The sequence below is a fragment of the Loxodonta africana genome, chromosome 9, assembly GCF_030014295.1.
Source record: "Loxodonta africana isolate mLoxAfr1 chromosome 9, mLoxAfr1.hap2, whole genome shotgun sequence".
Taxonomy (NCBI): Eukaryota; Metazoa; Chordata; class Mammalia; order Proboscidea; family Elephantidae; genus Loxodonta; species Loxodonta africana.
In genome coordinates, this window is record NC_087350.1 from 50984688 (window position 1) to 51007655 (window position 22968).

The 22968-nt window shown below is 54.7% G+C and overlaps 1 protein-coding gene across 1 annotated transcript; it reads right to left on the reverse strand.

Moving 5' to 3' along the window:
* Window positions 1-3221: 3221 nt before the first annotated feature.
* ADGRD2 (adhesion G protein-coupled receptor D2) lies at window positions 3222-22674 on the reverse strand. The gene is given in 21 exon segments (XM_064290837.1): window positions 3222-3284; window positions 4011-4055; window positions 4182-4223; window positions 6889-7009; window positions 7939-8054; window positions 8141-8274; window positions 8991-9144; window positions 9453-9555; window positions 9837-9940; window positions 11206-11358; window positions 15631-15736; window positions 16194-16317; window positions 16845-16979; window positions 17709-17820; window positions 19112-19393; window positions 19671-19756; window positions 20117-20215; window positions 20707-21348; window positions 21635-21847; window positions 22216-22252; window positions 22639-22674. Coding segments are annotated over 21 exon segments (2907 nt in total).
* Window positions 22675-22968: the final 294 nt, after the last annotated feature.

Consider the following 22968-nt stretch of genomic DNA (forward strand, 5'->3'; position numbering starts at 1 on the left):
AAAGGGTGTGTGTGAGGGGACGAAGGGTATAGGAGCAGGGAGAGGGGACAGTGAAAAGGACCCCTTGGTCCCCACTTCCGGGCCTCTCCCCTCCCACCAAAACCCACACCTGTTGCCTTTGAGTCGATTCCAACTCATAGCGACACTATCGGACAGAGCAGAACTGCCCCACAGGGTTTCCAAGGCTGTAATCTTTACAGGAGCAGACTGCCATCTTTCTCCAGCAGAGTGGCTGGTGGGTTCTAACTGCTGACATTCCGGCTAGCAGCCAAGCACTTAATCACTGCACCACCAGGGCTCCCCGCCCACAAGTCCCTATGATTAGTGTCGGGGAGACAAGAGCCCTCTGAAGGTAAGGAGAAGAAGAACACTGAAAATGCAGGCAGTAGGGGACCATCGCCTGCTCCGCCCAGGTCAGCACCACCTCGGCTGCCCCTCCAGGCTCCCGCCCCTCTATCTTCACCCAGAAGCAGCAAGGAGGGGGTGCCGCCTAACTTCAGACAGAGAGAGTTGTTCTCCCACTGAAATTCAGCAGTGGCCCCTGCCCTGCCCGGGATAGGGTGACCCAGGCTCAGCTTCCTTTCTACATCTGCCTTTCTGCTGCCTCCCTATCTGGGACCTCTGAACCAGGTTCCTCCACTGAGGAGGGCTGATGGGCTCAGAGCTGAGGCAAGGACTTGAAGCTTTAAGGCAGTAAAAGGCTTAGCACCCAGCCTAGCACATAGTAGCTGCTGATAAAAGTTGGCTGTGCCTACCCTGATGATGAACCTGGGGATGTCTTGAGTCCCAAAGCCAAGAGGCAGCTTCCCTTTCTCCCTCCCTCTTCCAAGAGCTGCCTGGCATCCACCCCCCCTCCCCAGGCTAGGGGACACCAGAGAGACAGGTAGAACCTCAACAGTACCCTTTATTACCAAAGACACTGCAGGCACATTGGAACTTCAGAGTAGGCGGGGGCGAGGTGGAGAGGAGCAAATCACAGGCAGACAGAAAGATAAGGGACAGAGCTGTGGGCCCTGGTGGGGATGGCGGGAGCACCAGGGCTGGAGTTCATGCCCCCATTCAGAAGGAGGAGAGGCTAAGGCCGGTAGTTGCAGGAGGTGGACAAGGTGCTGCTGCTTACTCGGGGGCTGCCAGCTGGGCCTTTCATCCTATCTAGGGTTGAATCCAGTCCCCAGGCCCGAGGTACCCTGGCAGAGCTGTCCAGTTGGGGCAAGGTTTGGAGGAAAGTCCCGGATGCACCGTCTCTACAATCCTAGGAAGAAAATGTGCCCCTTGGGCTGGGCTGGCAGAGACTCAGGGCGGGGACCCCAGGATGTGAAAGAGGCTGGGGGAGACCTTTGGTGAGAATCCTGGCCTGGCTTGTCCTGGGCAATCTTCTTGATTCCCTCTCTGAGCCTCAGTTCCCCCTTCCTAAGAACTGCATGTCCCTGGTGGTCTGGGTGGGCTTTTAGGAGAGGCAGTGGCAGGTGCCATAAGGGACACAGAGCCAGCAGCCTCCTTCCACTCCCTGGCAGCTCTTACTCAGGCCACCTGAGCTGGTCGAAGGTGTGGAGGGGGATCTGTAAAATGGGGTTGGAGTTGGGGTCTGGAGGGTGGGGCCAGGGCCTTGGGCCGAAGTGGAAGCAGCTCTGTTGCTAAGAGGGGCCTTAGCAACGCACCCATTCAATGAAGACAAAGGCGCTGTCACTTGAGCGCAGAGGCGCTGCTGTGGCTCTCTTGTTCCTGCAGACGTGCTGCGCCTGCAGGGGTGGGGGTATGGGAGCCTGCAGGGAGTGGGAGGGGGCAGCTAGGGTCCCCTTGAAAGCCTACCCTGGGCGCTGGGTGCCTGCACCCTCCCAACAGGCCTGCAGGGGGTGCCACCAGCCCATTTTGCAGAAGGGGAAGCTGAGGCTCCCAGGGACTGAGACAGCAGCCAGTGGTGGAGGCTAGCTGGGAGTCTGGGCTAGGGATCAGACAGACCTGGGTTCTAATGCGCCCATGGGTATGCCCATGTAACTAATGCTGTGCCTTAGTTTCATCTGTGGGTGCATGGGCCTGACCCCAACTCTGCCCCTGACCCTGGCAAGTCGTCACCCCTCTCTGTGCCTCAGCTGCTCATCTGCAGGATGGAACGCTAACAGCACCTCCATTTTCCTAGGTCGCCAGATTAGATGCCTGGAGTTTAGCTCAGAGCCCCAATAAGAGCTCGATCGACAGTCCTCCAGCCCCTCACTGGATTTGATTGTGTGGTTTGGGGCTGGGCGGTACTGGGCCAGCCCCTCATAGGGTTGTCTCTGTTTTAAGATTGTGGGAACTCAGGATCAGAGAGACTGAAGACAGCATGCTGGGTCCCTACGACTTCCCTCCAGCCAAGCTGAGCTCTCCAGGCCTGAGGGCCCTCCCTGAGTAAGGCCTGGGGTGGACCCAGCCTTGCCAGCTGCCCACAAGGCCCCCACCATTCCATCAGCTGTCCAGCTAGGGAAACTGAGGCCCTAGAGGAAAGACCTTGCTCCTCACTGGGCCTGCAAGGCCTCTCAGATCACAAGACATCAGGATAGGGGCCCTCAGAGGAAGATAAGTATAGGAGGTTGGGCTGGGGGGGCCAGAAGGTAGGCTCTGGGCTTCCTGCTCACTGCCCTTCCCAGTGCACCAGCTCCAGAAAGGGGTCCCACAGATTTATTCCTTAACTAACCTTCTCCCAGGGTGCACTACATTTTCACTGACAGAGCCCACAGCGTGCTAATGGAGCACCTTCTGGCACCAGCAAGGAAAGAGAGTAGGGAGGGCCCCTTAAATGGTGGGAGGTAGGGTGTGGTTGCTTCTTAATCATTTCCATCCTGATATAGTAGGGCAGAGGGGGTGTCCAGACCAAAGGGATCCCCTGAGGTGGGAACTATACCTGAAGTTTTGAATGCTGTCAGCTCCACAGCCTGAAGACAGAAGAGGTCTGTCAGGGGGTGTGGGTCTCCACTCCTGCCCCCCCTTGCCCTGGGGCCCTCTGCTACCATGGTGATGACTCCTCCCTCCCCACAGTGGCCTTGGCATTCAGGTTCTGCCAGCATACAGAGATTACGCTCAGTCCTCATCAGTCAGCAAGTTCCAGTGCTCTTTAACCCAGTAACTGAAGAACAGAGGCCTCTTGAATCCCCATAGGAAGGCCCCCACCCCAGCCCCACCCCTAGCCACTGTGGCTTCCCCAACTCTCCCAGCCACACTTGGCAGAGCCCTTCTCTGTCCCAGCCTCACCGGTCTCTCGGGCTCTGCAATGGAGGAGAAGGTCATGGGGATTCTGGGGCCATGGGTCCCTAGTGGGGAGAAAACACTCAAGTTGGTGAGTTTTTGGAGACTGAGGTAGGAAGCCACTCTCAGAGACCCTAAGAATCCACCCAGAGGCTTACGCCACAGATTAGTAATGAGGAAATGGAGGCCCAGAGAAGGAAGGTGACTTACCCAAGGATGCAAAGAAAGTGAACTGGGATTGGAGCTCCTGACCTAGTCACTCAGTCCACACCCTACCGCAGGGCCCTGGAACCCCATCCACCCACCTGTCTTCAGAATACCCCAATCTTCTGCCCCATGGAGACAGGGAAGATGTCAGGGGCCAGCCCCACTTCTGGATTGAGCGTTAGGGGTCCCTATTCTTTGGCTGGCTGGGGGTGGAAGGAGGATGGATGTGCCGTTTCTAAGGAATCTAAGGCCTAGTTTCCTGGCCCTGTTTCTTTTTCTTTGGAAGGAGCTAACAGAATTAGCTGTTGCCCTCCCAGTTTTGCCTGAGCACTGGGGAAACTGAGGCACTGGATAGCGCGGTAATGGAAGGTGGTGAGGCCTGTACCTCTGACAGCCACATGCCTCCGGGGTGGGGCTAAAGCCGGGGAGCTGCCCTGGGCCGCCTCCCAGGGACCTGGGGGCCAAGGGCTGGAGGCCCTGCCGTTGAGGCTAGAGCGGGTCTGAAAGGAGAACGTATTGGCAGCACTCGGACTGGAACCGTGCACCGGGCCTCCCGCCCCCGCGACGGCCCGCACAGTGATCGCCTGGGCCGCCGTCTTCTCCGTCATCCTTTGTAGGGCGCTGCGGACCTGGGGGGCGGGCGTCGAGGTCAGGCCCGGGGCCGTCCCTGACCCCAAGGGCCGCGCAGCCTGCAGATAAGCCGCGCCCGCGGCCTGACCCCGCCCCTCGCAGCCGGCTCCCCCTCCCCGACTCACCGCCCGGTTGCAGGCGGCGTAGACCAGGAAGATGTACGGTCCCTGGGGACAGACCCGGAGGGCGGTCGTCACTGCAGGAGAACCCCCGCCCGACCTCTCGCCTTGCCTGGGGACACGGCGCCCCCCAGTGGTCGCCAGGCCTCAGCCGAGTCACGCCCAGGGATACCCAAAGAGACACATCCAGAGTCATCCGGAGACACAGAAAGATGGCCTCAAACCCTGCCCTGTTCCCCTCCCCTACTGGAAGGGTGTAGCCCAGAGCGGTGGCTTTCTACGAGACAGACAGAGAGAGAGAGCACGTGTGCCAGGAGGGGACTTGTCACACTCGAACCCACGCCTTTAGCCTCTTGGCCACCAGGCAGCCTCTCTGATCTCTATCCTTCCGTGCCCCACGCCGCAGGCCACAATATGGCCCAACAGATGGGATCTGAAGCCCAGGACTCCCTTGGTGCCAAGTGGACAATGCCAAAACAACAGCCCCTTCCCTGAGGCTCAGACTGGGGGACACAGGAGGAACCTTAAGAACCCTGCTGCTCTCCCTGGGTCACAGACACCAACTGGGATGATACCCCCCCCACCCCCTGTCACCAAGACAGGCCCTGGCACCTCCCAGCCCTCCACGTCCAGTCTGTCCTCTCTCTCTGCAGTCCGAACTGCCTTTCCCATCCTGTCTCCTCCTACCCACTACTAATCGTCCCAAGGCATTTTTCCAAACTCTAACCCAACTATACCAGCACCTGCTTAACACCCTTCATGGCTCCCCAGTACCCTTGGAATGATGTCTGCACAGTCTGACCCCTGCCCTCCTTTCTGCCCCCTCCATTTGATCCCACCATGCTCCCTGGCTTAAAGCATACTCTTTTCTCTCCTCCCACCCAGTCTTCAGGTCTTAGCAGAGAATCCTCCCCTCCAGGAAGTGCCCAGACTAAGCATCCCTTAAGTGGCTCCTCTGTCCCCACACTGCCCCCAACTCTTCCCCAGTCTCTCAGCAGTTGTGTAGTTTTGGTGTCTGTCTCTCCCTAAGGTCATGACCTTCAAAAGGTGGATTCTTTGTTTCCATACACCACCGTATTCCCCAGTATGTAGGCACAGGGGAGACACTGGGAAAGAATTTATTGAGTGAATAAATGAATAAAAGCTCACTTCATGGGGCTCCTAGCACGTGCAAAGTACTGTGCTTAGTCCTTTGCAAATATCTCAATTGAACCCCAATGGTCCCATGAGGTGGCTATATGATTCCTTTATATAGATGTGGAGTCCCTGGGTGACACGAATGATTAACACAGTTGGTGGCTAACAGAAAGGTTGGAGGCTCAAGTCCACCCAGGGGTACCTTGAAAGAAAGGCCTGGTGATCTACTTCCAAAGAAACAGCATTTGAAAACCCTATGATGCACAGTTCTATTCTGACACACATGGCGTCGCCATGAGTCAGAACCAACTTGACAGCAACTGGTTTCTATAGATGTAGAAACTGAGGCCTATTCAACTTGTCTAGGCTTCACAGGCCTCTCTTAGCCAGGGAAGTATGAGCTACAGCTGGTTGTAGGAGTGAGGGTTTGATCTCCTTCCAGAAACCCGGCACAGGGGGTCAGAAGGAAACAAATCACCCAAAAGAGTGATTTCTAAGGCTGGGCCGATTCCTTCCAGCACAAGCCTACTCCCTGGCCTCCTTGACAGGGAAAGGGGAGGAGGGAGGTCTGAGACCGATAAGACAGTGAGTGAGAGAGGGACAGGGCTGGAGGGGAGTGGGGAGAGACGGCATGTGGCAGAAAAGAGAGAAGAAGGGAAAGGCCAGGTCTGGGGTGAGAAGCAGGGGAGAGAGTCCCAGAGAAGGAAGCCCTGAGCCTGAGTCAGGGACCTGCCTGAGAGGGTCACAGCAACGTCAGCAGCACACCAGACCCAGGTTTTCCTACTCTCCACAAGGCAGCCTCTCCCCTCCTTTTACCAGGAGACCCTCAAGGAAAGCCTGAGGCTGACTGGGAGTGGGCAAGAGAGGGTCACACCTGTGGACATGAAGAGGCAGGGCCTGAGACAGAGACAGAGACAGAAAGACAGGGGTGCCAGAGATAAAGAGACAGAAGGAGAGACATAAAGAGAGGCCAAGGAAGAGAAGTAGGTGGGTCAATGACAGAAAATAGATATGTCCAAGAGGGGGAAGGGACAAGGAGAGGGAGACAGTGAGAGATAGAACCTGGGAGACAGAGAAAGAATTTCTCAGATAATTCAGAGACAGAGACAAAGAACTGAGACTGAGAGAGAAAAAATGAGAGGGGAAGGGAGGGTGGTAGAAATGGCAGTGATGGTGACATTGGCCCCTGGCTGCATCTTGGCCCACTTAAGGGGCACACACAGGGATGGAGTGCATCGGAGACCTACCCCACCCTGGGGTGGGGGCTGCCGGGCAAAGAGCTGGAGAAATCGCCACGGCAGTGGGGTACTGCTGCCCTCACCACCCTGTGTCAGGGTGGAGAAACTCAGCCAGGGCCACACAGCTAAGAAGGCAGAGCTAGGACTCAAGCCCCACAGAGCTCTGGGAGCACAGGGCTTGGAGGAAGGGCTTGTCTCTGTCAGGGAAGGGGGTGCAGCGGCCTCCCGCCCCACCACCCACCCCAGACTGCTGCTAGGTGCCTCCCAGGACAGAGAGCTCGCTGCCTCACAGTGTGTGTCAGAGCTCCAATCCCAAACTGCCCAGGGCCTGGAGGTACCTGGAAGGAATTGAGGCCCACGGCGGTATAGGCCGAGGCTGGGCTGAGGTGCACCAGGATGCCTACCAGCCAGGTCAGTCCCAGGATGGGCAGCAGAACCAGCACCGGCTTCACTGTGGCCCTGTGGGAGAGTGGGCAGGGCCGTGGGAGGCCAGGGTGGCCTGGGGGGCTCTTCTCAGGGCTCCAAGGGGAGGGGAGTATCTGCGGAGGGGCTGGAGCTGCAGACCAGGCACCACAGCTCAAGACTCAGGTGCAGCTGGAATCTTTGGCTCGACTTTGCTGCCCCTTCTCAAAGATCCAGAGGTGGCAGGAAGGGGGTACTGGGTACTGGGGACATGGGGTCCTACTCCCAAGCCTGGTTTAAAGAAAGGGGGTGGCAGCTACCCAGAAGGAGGGCTGAGGCCTGGGCAGTAGGACCAGAGGTCACCAAGTCAGGAAGGGCTCTCTTTCTCCATCTCTAAGAAGACCTGGGTCTTCCTGGCTTTTCAGAGACCTATGGGCTTGGGTTCCTCTGCCCTTGGTAAAGGATGAGGGTGGCAGAGGAAGGCCAGAGAGGAGGCGGAGCTGCGGGCAGAAGGCCAGAGGTGTTCCCTCTAAAGCAGGATGTGGCTCTGGACAGTGAAGGGGGTTCTTGGCAGGGGCAGGGATCCAGATACTCACCCTGAACCTGGGCTCCTGGGGACTATCTGATTTTGAGGTCTCCCCACCTTGCCGTCCTTACCTGACCATCAGTGAGCCCCTAGGACAGTGGCTATTGTACACACCACCCCCCACACTCATATACATGCAGGATCAACTACCATCCCCCAGGACATGCTACGTACGAGCGTGCCTGTTACGCACAGGCCACATGTATGAGTGTCAGGCACACAAAGCCAGGACATGTGTGAACACACGTGCTCATGTACATGTGAGCACACACAGCCATAGGTGCACACCTCCTCAGCATGGACTCACATGTGCTCACACTCAAGGACCCTCACACCTGGCACCAGCTCACCTTATGCTCCCCTCCCCTTCCTTCTTGGACTCCCCCAATCTCAGCCTCACCACAACTGGATCCTGATCTGCTGCTACAGGCGGGGCTGCGGGCTCAGCATAAGGGCACGGCGGCGGGCACTGGACACGGTGACCATCACCACGCGGACCAGGATGCAGGTATTGGCCTGCAGACTTGGTGTCAGTGGGTAAAAGGGACTTCCCCGGCTCTGACACATCCCTTCCCTCCAGGCTCCCAGACCTCCCAGCTCACAGTCAGCACGAAGAGCACAGGCCCCACAAAGGCCCAGATGGTGTCTGTGTGCACGTTGAGCCAGCAGTGCCCAGAGGCCACGTAGTCATGGGGGGACATGGCCAGGGTGATGGCCACGATAACCACAGGCACACCTAGGGGAGGAAGAAGGGACCTCAGGACCAAGTCACCTGCTCTTTCCTCTCCAGGACCCAGCGCCCCTCCAGAACTGTAGCCCGCGGCTGTGCCATAGTAGCGGTTATACTGGGGAGAATTGGGGAGATCTGGGGAGCAAGGTAGGGAGAGCCTGATACTGTTTGGGGTAGCATTGGGGCCATAAGTAGTTGGGGAGTAGGGAGTGCTGTGATTGGGTTGAGGGCTTAGGGCTGGGAATCAAGAGAGATGGATGGTTGGCCATTGGCATGGGGGTTAGTTGTTCAAGGATTCAGTGGGGGGATGATGGCACTAGAGGCAATGAGAGACAGTTGAAATGCAGGAAGATTTAGAAAAATTGGGGTTGGAGGTTGACAGAGCTCAGAAAATTGAGTTTGTGTCAGAGATGGGTGCTGGGTGGAGATGAGTGCCATGGTATTGGGCACCAGGCAGTGCTGGGTGCCAGGCAGAGATGGGTGCCAGGTGGTGTTGGGTGCCGGGCAGTGATGGTGCTGGGTGGAGATTTGCGTTGGGTGGTGTTGGGTGCTGGGTGGTAATGGTGCTGGGTGGAGATTTGTAGTGGGTGCCAGGCAGTGCTGGGGGCCGAGTGATGGGTGCCAGGCAGTGTTGAGTGCTGGGCAGTGATGGACAGCAATGGACGCAGTGTAAGGCAGAGTTGAGGAGAACCAAGAAAGGGCAGGGAGCAGAGGAGCCTCACCCCAGCCTGTGGCATAGTAGAGCCTCATCCTCAGCCCCGCGCCCATGTTCACAGCCACCACCTTGCTCCACAGCAGCAGCCCCTCCACCAGCATCCAGGAGAATGCGACCAAGAAGAGGAGATGCATCACAGCTGTGACGGCCACACATGCCACCTATAGGGGTTGGGGGATTCCCACCATGGTCAGTCGTGGGTACAGTCTGCCCTGGGACTGCATGTCCACACCTTACCTTGCCATTCCAAGGAGGTATCAATGGGTAAGGTTTCTGGGCAGTGCCTTGGGTCCAGTCCACCCACTCGTGAGCTTTCTTCTCTGGGCCTTTCTCCTCCCCAGGGAAATGGATCCGAGTTAAGATGGGGGCCACCCAGAGAAGAGGCAGGGCCTGCAGGCATCTATGAGCATGGGTGGCTGTGCCTGTCCAGGTCCCTCTGAGCTCACAAGCCCACCTGCTGGCTGCCCACCTTATTGGCCTTTGCCCACTCACTGGCCATGAGGATGCCTTCTGCAGAGGCTAGGGAGAAGGTGAGGTTCTTGTGGACCGTGACTCGCTCTGACTTAGGGACCCTGGACAGGCAGAGGAATCAGTTAACAAGGATACTACCAGCAGCCCCTATGCCCTTTCAGGCCCCAGCCCCTCCCCTGTGGGTCTCCTGTGGCTGGGCTAACGATCTGGGACACAGACAGAGAGGGCAGCTCTGGAGGGGGTGCGGGACAACTTAAGAGGAGGCCTAGGACCAAAGGCCTCCTGGGGTCAGGGATGGACACCTGACCTGAGGTGGGCGTGGGGACTTATGAGGGGCAGGCAGGGCCCAGGGTGCCAGGTGACTGTGGTGAGCTGTCCTCACCCGGCTGCCAGGAAGAGCACGAAGGTGGTAGCGAGGGCGCAGAAGGACACCCCACAGCCCACATATGAGAGAGTCCTCAGCAGTGACTCCTCCTCAGGGCCTCTCTGTAAGAAGCAACAGAGACCTCAGAGTACTGTCACCCTGTCACTACCTTGACATGACCCAGACCAGACCTCACCCCCAGCCCAGGGTCTCTGAGGCCCCCCCAGGGCATTCTCTGCAGTAAAGTGGGATGGTGATGGCATCAGCTGGCAGGGTGGAGGCCTGCACACAGTAGGACTGAACAAACGTGCCTTCAGGTATCATTCTGTCCGGCAGACTCTCCCTAAATGGGCCCCAATCGGCCCAGCTCCCACTGATTTGACAGCTACTAAGAGCACTAGATTGGAAGCAACCGATATGCCTGTTGGGAGGAGTCAGGTGTGACCACCGCATGCAGGTGGATGCCACTAGAAACGGGGCTGCACGTGGATTGTTTTAAACATGGTAAATATCCATGCTCTGTTTTTTATAAGCATGTATTTGAGAATACGTTTTTCCAGTGTGCTCCTCAACATGCCTAGTCACCCCAGTATTCTTGGGCTCAGGTCACTGAGCAAGTGACCACTCACAGCCCTTCACTGGCTTCAGTGAGCCCACCCTGTCCTGATCTCCCCCTGTAGTCTAGTTTTCACGCAAGTCCTAAAAAGCTGGCGCTCATCCAGATCGTGTCTCCTCTTACTTTTCCGCCCTCATCTTGGCCCACAGTGCTACCTACCAGCTCTCCACTTCCTCTCCAGCAGAGACCCCCTTCCTGAACACCAGACCCACAGACCCAGAGGTGTCTCAGAACCCCGTGTCCCAGCTGAACCCATTTCCTCTGTGTCCCCCTCAGAGATGAGTCCCTCATCCCCGAGTAGCCCAGGCCTTCATCCCTGACCTGCCTCCTCTTCCTCCCTCAATCCAGTCTCCTCCCTATCCCCCTCAGTTCTGTCTGGGCCCCTCCCTCTGCCTAGACCAGGCCCATATTCCCCTCCATGTTCTCTCTGCCTCACTCACTCCCTGGCACCAGAGGGTGCTCTGGAGGCAAATCCAACGCCTGCTTAACACTATTCCAAGGCTGCCTCGTAATAGGATCATGATTCAAGCTTGTGAGCTGCATCCAAGGCCCTATGTAGTCTGGTCCATGCTTACCTTACTACTTCATCTTGGTCAACTCTGGGGCCTTGCATGGGAAGCTTCGTGTGACAAGTCTACCATGCAGCCCCTCCAGTCCTTAAAAGCTAGTGCTCCTCAGCTTTCACCAGGGGATGCCTTTTTGCTTAACTCCCATGCGTCCTCTAAGATTTGGTTCTGAAATCACCTCCCTCTGCCAGCCCCAGGTGCTCACCTGGATGTCATACACCTGTAACAGGATGGCAAAGTTGGTGCTGTGGTTACAGAAGCAGGCAGTGGAGTCCTGGTACAGGGCAGCTATGGAACACCCAGTAGTGGCCCAGGAGCCACCTGTGTCCGGGCTTGTGGGGGATGGAACAGAAAGGCTCTTGAATGGGGTGGACATGGTGGTGGGGGGCAGGGGCAGGCGGCAAGCGGGGGAAAGCCTTTCTCCTCTACCAGCTATGTGACCTTGGCCAAGTCACTGGGCCTCTGTTTCCCATCTGTAAAATGTACTTAACCCTCTCAGGGATGGTGGGAGGACAGGGCTGATACCAGTGACTGATTATCGTTGATTAATTGCAGTAATTACTAAGCAAAGTGATCAATGCTCACTCCCTCAGCTCAAGGTCCTCGCAGGAGGATGGGATTAATCTCTGTACCCTCCTCTGACCCTGTACCCTCCCCTAGGACCCTGGCCTCAGATAGAATCAAGTCTGACACTCATTTGAGATGAGTCTCTTCCTAGGCACTCCACGGAGTGGGCTTGCATACCTCATATGACAGGGATCTCACTACCTCCTGGGTAATAAATTCTGCTGCCCCAGCTTGAGTGGGACCTGGAGTCACCTCTGCGAGGGGGTTGGTGAGTGAAGACCAAAAATACACCTGAGCCCTACCTCATCCCTGAGTGGGGTGGATGTCCTTAAGAAACAAAAACAAATGCCTTCTTTAAAGAAACTCACCTACTGCTGAAGTTCCAGAAAGCACAGATGGGCTCCACCAGCTTCTGAGGGAAGGCCTAGGAGCAGGAAAAAGGGCAGGTGTGAGCTGTGAGAGTGTGTGTGGGAGGCACAGGGCAGGTACAAGTGTGAGGAGGAACAGGGACATATGTGAGTTTATATGGGGGTCACAGGGCAGGTGTGAGTATGTATGCAGGTAGCATAGGACAGGTGTGAGTGTGTATGGGGTAGGCAAAGGGCAGGGGTGAGTGTGTATGGGGGCATGGGTAGGCATGAGTGTGTATGGGGACACGGGGCAGGCGTCAGTGTGTATGGGGGAGGCACAGGGCAGGTGTGTGTGTATGGGGGCATGGGCAGATATGACTGTGTATGGGGACATGGGGGCAGGCATCAGTGTGTATGGGGGCATGGAGCAGGCATGGAAAAGGAGGGAGCAACCAGAAGGACGGTGGGGAATGCTGAGGTTTCTCTGTGTGAAGCACCAGGGGCTGTCAGCATAAGTCATGGGTGAAGAAGCTGGACTAAAAAGCCAGTGGGGAAGTGAAAGGGAAGGCGCGGTGAGTGGACTTTCACGCTAGCGTCATGCATAATATTGAAAACCTGGGAGCAAGCTAAATGTTCATCAGTAGGAGGAGGCTCTGCATCTGTTAAAAGGAACAAGCAGGGCTCTATATGCTGATGTGGGAAGGTCTCTGTGATACATTGTTCAGTACAGGAAAAAGCCACAGAACATTATGTACGGTATGAGCCCATTTATGTAACCAACTAAGGTCTGTGTAATTGTGAAAACACACACACAAAAAGCCTGGAAACAAACACACAGCAAACTTAACAATGGTTAAGTCTGAGTTTGAATGTGTTACGATGAACCTGTTATTTCTTTTGTAATTAAAAATGACAATATAGATTTTTAAAAGATGCCACTTAGCAGTGAGGACACATTAGGTGGCCAGTGGTACCAGACCAAATCCAGGCAGGGAAGGCAGCTTGAACTTGGAACTTGGGCTATTTGTCCCAACTAGTGAGGGTAATGGCAACATCATCTCACTAAAATATGACACTTTGTGTTTTGCAAAGCATTTTCACGCCCTTTATTATGGTTGATCCTCATAGCAACCTAGGAGGCAGCTGTAAATTCATGTATTTTCGAATGAGGAAATCGAGGCTCAGAGAGGTGAATTAATCTGCTGAAGATCACACAGCCAGGCTGTGATAGAACTGAGACTGAGTTCTGGCATGGCCAACTCCGTGCTCTTCCTAGCATTCCGTGATGATGGATGATGCCTCCAGAAAACATATTATTTCTAGGGTTGACTGAATTTATTGGCATCCTACTACATTAGGAGCCAGGAACACAGATACAGCCTTCTCTGTATGTTTTAAATGGATGATTATTACACCAATGGTGGCATTTTAAAGTGATACAACCAGAAATATAGGTATAGTTGTACACTTAAAAGTCACACAACTAATTGTGTCCAGTAACCCCATACCTGGCCATTATCCCCAGGAAATAGTTACCAGAATCAAAACATATTGTGAGTGAGGATTTTCACAGGGTTAGGCAGAGTTAGTTGTAATAAATAAAAAAACCTGCAGATATTCTAGACACATGGCCGGGACAGGGTCATGCTCATTGTGGAACATCCCCCATGAAGGTGGTGGTCATGAACTTGAGTCATAGCATGGGCCTACCAATGTTAAGGTTGCACAGCAAGTGATAAAAGATAGGATGGCAAAGGGGCATCTGTGACTCAAACAATGCAGAAAACATCAGCAGGGAAATGAAATGTTTGTATGACTCAGGTGAAAAATCAATTTCGTAATTAAAAAAAAATATATATATATAATTTTATATGGCCAGAATAAGGCTGGCAGGAAATACACCAAAATGTTCACAGTGTTATCTCTGGGTGATAGAATTTTGTCTTCTTTATCTTTTCTTTATTTTCCATATTTGCTACAATGATGACTTATTTATTTTTAATTTAAGTCATACAATTAATATATAACTACCTTCTCAAAATTTAGTTCTTTGAAAATATAAACAAAATTGATAAGCTTTTAGCTAGACCAATCCATGAAAATGCAAGCATCACTACAGATCCTACAGATGGTAAAAAGATAAGGGAGTATTACTGACATTATGCTAGAAATTTGACAACCTAGGTGAAATAGACAAATTCCTCAAAATGCACAAACCATTAAAACTATTTCAAAAAGAAATAAAACACTCGAATAATCCTATATCAACTTAAGAAATAGAATTCATAATTTAAAACCACCCCACAAAGAAAACACCAGGCCCAGTTGGCTTCACTGGTGAATCCTATCAGACATTTATACCAACAATACCAAGAAATAATAATATCAATCCTAAAAAACTCAGGAAAAAAAAAAAAAGGAAGACAGAATACTTTCCAACTCATTTTATGAGGCCAGGATTACCAATACCAAAATCAGGCAAAGACATTACAAAAAAAGAAAACCACAGAAAACCACAGACCACATTATTCATGAGCAAAACCACAAAAATCCTTAACAAAATATTAGCAAATTGAATCCAGCAATATATATAAAAGATAATGCATCATGAGCAAAAAAAGTTTACCCCAAGAATCCAAGGTTAGTTTAACATTTGAAAATCAATCAATATAATTTACTGTATTAACAGAATAAAAGAGAAAACCATATGTTCACGTTAATACGGAAGAAGCATTTGGCAAAATTCAATAGCCATTCGTGATAAAATTCTCAGCCAACCAGGAAGAGAAAGGAACTTACACAATCTGATGAAGGGCCTCTACAAAAGCCCCCCCACTTAATAGTGAAAGACTGTATGTCTTTCCCTGGGGTGTGAGTGAAGGCCGATGAACTGGGAAGGGGCACAAAGGAACCCTTTGGGATGGTGGAAATGTTCTATATCTTGACTAGGGTGGTGATACACTGGTCAAAACTCATCAAACTGTACACTTCAAATGGATGTATTTTATCATATGTAGATTCATACACCTTAGTCAAGTTGATTTTGTAAAAGTCTTGGGAGGATATACGAAAACTGTTAAACTGTGGGGTATGCATATAAGTGTGTGTATATCCAGGATTAATAGTCGTGAGCAAAGACTTTAGCTTTCTCTGAAATGTTCTAAGGTGTCCAAAGGAAGAATGAATTTATGTATTAAAGGTAATGAATTTACCTAACTTCAGCAGGCTATCCCATTGTATAAATCTACATGATTCTTTAAGGAATCCCCTATTAATGGACACTTAGGTTATTTTTACTCTTAAGAAGCATACTGCATGTCTCCATGTGCACACTCCTTGGTATATAATAATGGGAGACACCAGTTTTTCGAGTCATCCAGACCTAGAATGAAATCCCAGCTCTGCCATGTACAAACTGGGGCCAATCACGTCACTTCTCTCAGGCTCACTTTTCGCCTATGAGAAATGGGGGGTGAGATTGAAGGATTAAATTCATGCTGCTAATTTAAGGCACCTGGCATAAGGTGAATGTGCAATAAATTACTTCCCTTTGCTTTCCCTTGAAGACCATGGGGAGGGGTTGGGGATGAATATTTTCCTTAAAAGTTTTTAGCCTTGGTTGTCCAACAAATAAATATTAAGGAGTTCAGGTGGAGGGCCCTATTGTGACAAGGGTACTATGGTGGTTGTTTCCCAGAGGTCCCACCCAGTACCTGAGCCTGGTGTTTCAGGTGAAAGGTGACGGCTGTGTTGACCTCCCCGGTGGGATCCCACACATCAGAGGAAATGATGGCTGACCCTACCTGTGTGCTTAGGAACCTGTGGGAAGAAAGAGCTTTTAAGGGGATCACTTGGCTGGATGGGGTGGGGAAAAGTGATGCATGGCTGGGTTCATTTCATACAGACCCCTGTGGTAGAGATGGCACCCCCATGTCCAGATACCAGGAAAGTCCAGAGCTGGGACTTAGGGTAGTGAGTTCCAGTTTAGCCTCAGGGGCTTGCTGGTGACTTGGGTAAGCTGCATTCCCTCCCTAAGTATCAACACTGAAGCCAGGGTCCCAGACAGGAGCTGAGCCATGTGCCTACCAGCCACATCTTTGGCAGGACCAGAAATGTATACCTATGTGTGTGTGTTGGGGGGTGGGGGGTATATGTATTGTCTGGGCTGCTAAATACAATTTTTCCTACCAGAATGGAGGTTCTGGAAGGGATGAGGGCCTGGCCTTCCCTGGGGAGGGAAATGCAGGCCCTCAGCAGCCTACTGGGGCCTACTTACCTCTGCATCCTGCCCACCTCCTCTGAGCTGTCAGGAGCCTGGGGTTCTCGGCCAGGACCTCCCATGGTGTACTGGAAGACACTTGAGGTGAACCAGCTGTGGATCAGGGTGACTCCAGAGAGGCCTGGATGAGTGGAAGGGGAGGCCAAGACCCCACCCAGTGACGGAGCAAGCACCATGGAAAAGCCCCAAGGGAAATTCTCTCCTCACTTTAGAGATGGGGAAACTGAGGTTCAGAGAGGTTGAATGACCTGGCCAAGATCACACAGCTAACAAGTGGCAAAGGCAGAATTCCAACCAGCCTTAATCCTTGTGCCCTGTGCTTAACCTCACAGCTCCAAAGCCCTTTGCCCTAATTCTTCACCCCTGCATGGCACCAATGAGGGTAGAAGGGGGTCCCCCCACCACCCACTTCAGAGGGGAAGTGTGTGAGGTTCAGCAGTGGAGACTAAGTGAATACCTGCTATGTGGCAGGTGCTTTGCTTGGGGCATTATTTAATCTCATAATAACCCATAAGGCAGGTACTAGCTCCCCTTCTTACAGATGAGGAAACTGAGGTTCTGAAAGGTAAGGTGACTTATTCAAAGTAGCACAGCTAGCAACTGTCAGAGCTGAGGTTTGACCCAGAGCACCCCCTCACCTTCACTCACCTTTCCCAAAGAGTCGCTTCACTTCACCTGCGGGGATGTGGATGTGACCAGGCCCCTCTGGATACCCGTCAGGCATTGTGAATGTGTAGCCCCCTATGCTGGCCTCTCTCAAGCATAGGCTCCGCACCTCCAGGCCTGGGATTAAATGGGACTGGGTGGCTGGACATCAGGAGGGAGGTCTTTCCGCCAAGCTGGCACAGCTAGCAGGGTCTGCTTCCCCCTCTCCCTGCCACAGGGTCTAGGGGGCCACTGCTCCTGCTCAGACAGCTTCAGCAACTTGTCCAAGGGACATCTGACCTCTCCAAGTCTGGGGAAAGGGAGACCACTGAGAAGGGTGTCACCAGGAGGCAATGAGCCACCAGAAACCAGTGGGCACCTGAAGGACACATGTTTGTGCCTTGAGGTCCAGGATAAGTGCCTCCCCGCTCAGTATGCAGACATTCACTGAGTATGTACTCGGGCCTGGCCCTGAGATAGGGATGACTTAGAAACGTCCTAGGCCTTCAGGGAGCTTCAGGTGGAGGGAGGCAATCCCATTATACATATACAGCTACCACAAATGCAGTGAGAGCCGTACAGGAGAGAGGAACTGACTGTCAGGAGAGAGGAGAAACTGGGGAAGGCTTCCTGGAGGAGTTAGTGCTCAAGCACGGTTTTGAAGCATGTATAGATAGGAGTCTTCCAGGAGCTCAAGAGAGAGGGCATTCTGGATTGAGCGCACCACATCGGCAAAGGCAGAAAACCAAATGCAGTGCCTATAGCAGTGCAGGGAGCTCCCAGTGACCAGGACTGAGGGAGGAGCTGTCTCAGCCCTGACCCCAACCCAGGGCCCAGCTGTGTGGGATGGGCAGGTGGCAGGCTCACCCGCATGGGGGCGCTGGATGTACATTCGGGATCGTTCAGAGGTTAGTATGGTGCTCAGCAGGGGTGCCAGGTGGTGCACACTTGCCACCAGAGCCATGGGTCCACCAACCACCTAGAAGGAAGCTGCACCTCAGTAGGCAAGCTCAGCACCCCCACATCCCTCTCACATTCCATATACCCCGCTGCCATCTGTGCTGATCACTGGGGTTCACACACTCTCTATGATCTGTGAAGGATGTAGTTGGCCTGGTGACTCTGTCAGCTCCGGAATCCTCAATGGCTCCCTGGGGCCTCCAGATCAAGTCCTGAGTCCTGCCTGACCCAGCGTTGAGGCCCTGCCTGATGCAGCCTCCTCCGACCATTCCAACCCTGCCTCCCAAGCTGCCCCATCCTCCAGTCAAGCTGAAGGCCTTACAGCACTCTGTCCTTGCTGGTCTGTCATTTGCCCCCAGGGACACACTCCGAAGGCTGGGCCAGGCTTTCCTCTTCTTCAGGCTGACTCAGTGCTAGATCTATAGTAGGTGCTCAACTCTGAGATTCCAAAAGGAAATCCACATGGAGGATGGGGGCAGGGCAGGGAGGGCAGAGTGCACCTTAACAGGACACCTACACTGTACTGGGCAATTCACCCATCTACTCCTCTCCACTGCCTTAGTGAGGCAGGTGTGAAAATCTCCATTCTCTAGGGAGGAAAACTGAAGTTCAGGGGCCATCTTTTCCCACTCTGCCAAAGTGCCTTAGATGCCCAGTCAAATGCTTGCAGCCCCTCTGTGGCAGCCTGATCATAAGCTTGCACCCTTCCCAGGATGGGGAGTTCATCACCTGTTCAGGTGAACCACTCCACGGAAACAGTCGCCTGTGCTGTGCCATCCCCATGCTACCCCCAAGCCCTGGTTCCAGTTTGTCCCTGAGACCACAGAGGGACCACGTGTGCTTTCTCAGCCCCCGAGATCTCCAGGCAATGTTCACTGCCCCTTGTTCCCTTCCTTCTCTGGGGTGATCACTTCCAGGCCTACAGCCATTTCTGCCAGGATGAGGTCTCCAACACCTCTCCATCTAGTAGCATCTCTCATGTCCTCCAGAGTATTTGGACTGTTTTGGCAGACAAGATGGGCTGAACGCTCAGCACAGAGGACATCCCACTTAAGTTGGTCAGCAGATTCTTAGATATGGGGAAGTCCTTATTGATGAGTGGCTCTTAATATTTAGTTGCAGAAGTTGTTCAAGTGCAGTTGTATGTGGAAGTTCAACTTATAAAACAGACAAAAAAGGAGCTGCTCCAGATGAATGGTGTAACGGAGCCCAGAGATGGCTGTTGACTTGCTCACTGCCACACAACAAGCTGGTGGTAAGGCTGGAACCAGAGCCCAGGCCCCTGCCCCACCCATCCGTGCCAGCCTCACCTTGCTGACTGACAGCCACGTGTTGGCCAACTGCTCCTCCAGAACCAGGCTGGCCACAGACAGGACGCCCTGGCCCAGCTGCTCCCAGGGCCCAGTCAGGGGCTCCGGTTCCCCAGCCCCGAGGGCCGCCACCCTCTTCAGAAAGTGCACGATAGCCAGTAGCACAGCTGGCCCTAGTGGAGCTACCTCCTTTGCCAGGACTCTCTCCAGGATGCCCAGGAAGTAGGAGGCCTCGGTCAGCGACAGGGCCCCGTGGACTTCAGAAAGGGGGTCAGGGGGCAGCTGTGGACAGAGAAACCACTGGCTGCTGGTCTGTCTGTCACAGTGGGACTCCCCAGGGGTCATCACTTTTGCTCTGTCAGGGTCCTCTTGGTGGGTGCAGGTCTACCTTGTTACAAGCCCCCAGCTGTTAAGCGCTCCAAATTAGGGTGCATGAAGAACTTTAATTTCTGCAGACACAATATCTGGGTTATCTCTTTTACGTATGAGAAAACTGAGGCTCAGGGAGATGACCTACAGTGCCCCTAGACTCCCCAGGGCTCTTGGGAGAGTGACTCACCACAGTGGCATTGGCCAAGGCATTGACTCGTCTGATAATATCCTGGCCGGGCCACGACTGGGCATCCTGCAGCTGCCGATAGATCTCTGCAAAGCAGCAGATGCCAGACGAGGCCCTGGGCAACCCGGCTGCATAGAGGTGCCAGTCTACCCAGTGACCACCCAGACAGCTCAACTGCCTCACGGAGGGAGGCCCAAAGGAGGAAGAGCACATTTCAAGCTGTGTGTCTGGAACCTCACACATGTGTTCTAGATGGGAAAACTGAAGCACAAAATGGCCAAATCACTTCCCTAAGGTCACATAGCTAGAATCACCACCCTCCTGTGATCTGGACTCTGTGGAAGCCCTGAGAAGATTCTGAATTCCCAGGCTTTGCCAACCTTTCACTGTCCCCTCATTCTGCACTGGTCTGCACCTGACTTCCCCTTCCACACGTAGGGGCGCACCTGTCTGGTAGCAGCAGAGGAAGGGCCGCGGCTGCAGGCAGGGCTCGGAGCCCTCAGTGCCGGGTCTTGGGTCCCACGTGGGGCACTCCTCCGAGGGCACTGACCGGTGTGAGAGAATTGTCAGGGCTGCGCCCTGGCTCCCCAGCGGTCACGGTGACTCACCCAACCACCCGGGCCTGGAAGGCGCCTGTACACCTGAGGGGGCGCCAGGACGCAAGGTCCTGGATTTAGCGGATGATACGGGAACCTGGGGGAGGGGTCAGCACGGGGCGGGACGGGGCGGGGCGGGGCGGGGCGGGGCAGGGCGGCCAGGGGGCGAGGCCAGACGTCCTCCTACAGGGACTGGGCGGATGCCAGAGGGTGTGGGCACAGACCGTCTAAAGGCAGGGTGAGACATCGCAGCTAGTAGGCGGAGTAGCCAGAAGTTGGGTGGGTCCAGGTTGCTAAGGAGTGGCCTAGGTCCAGGGGTCAGAAGGGAAGTGTACCAGAGCCAGGGGGGCGAGGATTGGGAAGGGGACTGCTGGTCAGAGGGCGGGACCGGGCGGCCAGAAGGCAGGATCTGGGGACCAAAAGGGCGGGCTGGGCCGTACCGGGACAAAGAAGGCGCACCCGCACGGTGGGTAGCAGCGAGGGAGTGACGTCTAGGGCGCCCGGGTCCCAACCGAACAGCAGACCGCCGGGGGGTGGTGCGCAGGTTCTTGCCCGGCGCAATTGCGCGGGATTTAGCGTCCGCGCCCACAAGTGAAAGTCGGTGAGGTTGCCGCTGAAGGCGTCTCGCACTGAGAAGCCGCCACCTAGAGAGTCCTGGTCTTGGCCCAGCACAAGGACGCCGCCGGGGGGCACCGGGCGGCCAGCGCCCAGACCCCGGGCTCCGGATCGCCGCCGCCCGTCGGCGAACAGTGCCCAGCTCCCGCCGCGCTGCTCCCAAGTGACGCACACGTGGTGCCAGCGGCCGTCAGCGCGGAAGGCGGTGAGGAAGGGCGCATGGTGCCCGCGTACTACTAGCGCGGCGCGCACCGCACCCCCGGGCTCGGCGAAGGCGCGCAGCTGCAGCGCGTTGGCTAGCGAGGGCACCGCAAGAGAGAAGAGAGTGGCCGCGTCGGGCCAGGCGGTGTCCTACTGCACGTGAGCGCACGCCGTAAGTGCCCCCAGCGCTGGCAGGGGCGTCCGCAGCCACGCCGCCCTGTCCGCTGTCTTCTCGCCGAACACCAGAGCGAGCATGGTGCGCGCGCCTGCGGGAGCACAAGGGTCCAAGCCTTAATTTCCCCAGCTACTACACACACGGTCCTGCCTCTTACTGCCCTTCGGCGCAGCTACGGACTTTGTGGTGCCTCCCCACACAGGGAAAAAAAAGGGGGCTCCAACGCTATACCTGGGGCCAGCCGTCTATATCTATCTATTCAAGGCAGGGGAACATGGAGGTGCAAAGAGGACTAATTCTGTGGCGCTGCCGCTGTGGACACTCATCTCTCCAGGACACCAGAGCCTCTGCCCCCCACATCTGGGGTCCACACTCACGCCTCTGCGGGGGTCTCCGCAGAAGAGCATTTTTCTGGCCCATCCAGACTTGGTCGTGCAGCTGCAGAGCAAGGACCCCATCTGGGGGCCCCAGTGCCAGGTGGCCGAACTGCTGTTCGCAGGACTCTTGGGCCTGCCACCAGCTTAGCCTCCGCTGTGGGAATTTGCACACCCCAGCTGCTGTCTCCATCACTTCGCTAGGGGCCACTGGAGCTGGAAGTGGAGAGCAGAGGGTATGAGAGAGCACATGGGTGGGCATCTGACCCTTCTGGGGAGTGGGCAGGACCAAGGGCACTGGTCTTAGAGTCATTCACGCCTGGATGGGCTGAGCCCTGGTCATGTTCTACGACCTGGCAAGTTGTGTCCACTTGCTGAGCCTGTTTCTTCATCCATAAAATGGCGGGAAAGGGGACAGACCGAGTGATGCTTTCAGCACAGGGCCAGGTATGGTAGTGACAACTCAAGTGGCCTTTCTCCCTTCCTTTGCACTGGAGGCCAGTGCATGCATGGACCTCAAGCTGGCGGAGCTGGGAGAGAGGGAACTCCTTGAGGCAGCAGAGGAAGGGATTCCTCATACTTACCTGGGGAGTTGGAGGGTGTCCCAGAGAGACTCCTGATCTGAGAGAGAAGGAGCTAGGTGAGGGCTGGGACAGGTGCACCCAAGTGTGCAGTTTATTGAATGCCTACTGCGTGCTGAGAGGAGGTCTGGTGAAAGCTGTAGGCTCTGCAGTCAGACCTGAGTTCAAGTCCCACACAGATTGTCACATTGGGCAGGTCGCTTCACTGCCTTGAGCCTGCTTCCTCCTTGTGAGGAATAAGCAAGCAGATAAGTGAATGTAAGAGGTGTAGCACCTAGTGGTGCTTTTACTTCTATGTCTATGCCAGGGGCTTATCTTATATAACCTTTGCAGTGATCTTGTGGTGTGGGATGGTCACTTGGAGCCCTAATAGCCTCAAGTCCCCTCCACCTCCTCCCCTGCATCCACCTCCCGAAGTTCAGGTACCAAGAGGTAGAGGAAGCAGTGGCTCCAAGGGGCCATTCTGGGTCCAGCTGGAGCAGGTGGGGAAAAACAGTGGTCACAGGTCTGGCCAGTGTGAGCTGAGGAAGAAAAAAAAAAACAGCAGAAAAATGGCTCAGCGTCCTGCCTGGCTACCCTCTTCTGACTCCTGAAGGGTCATCTTGCTCCTTGTTTGCTCCCCGGAACCATGGGGCAGGGAGCCAATTCACTGGGCTGAGAGCCCAGGCTGCAGCCCTGGGCGGGATGGCCCACCCACTGGGGATGACATTTACTTGCACAAAGGAATAGTCTCCAGGAGTTCCTTCCAGGACTGAA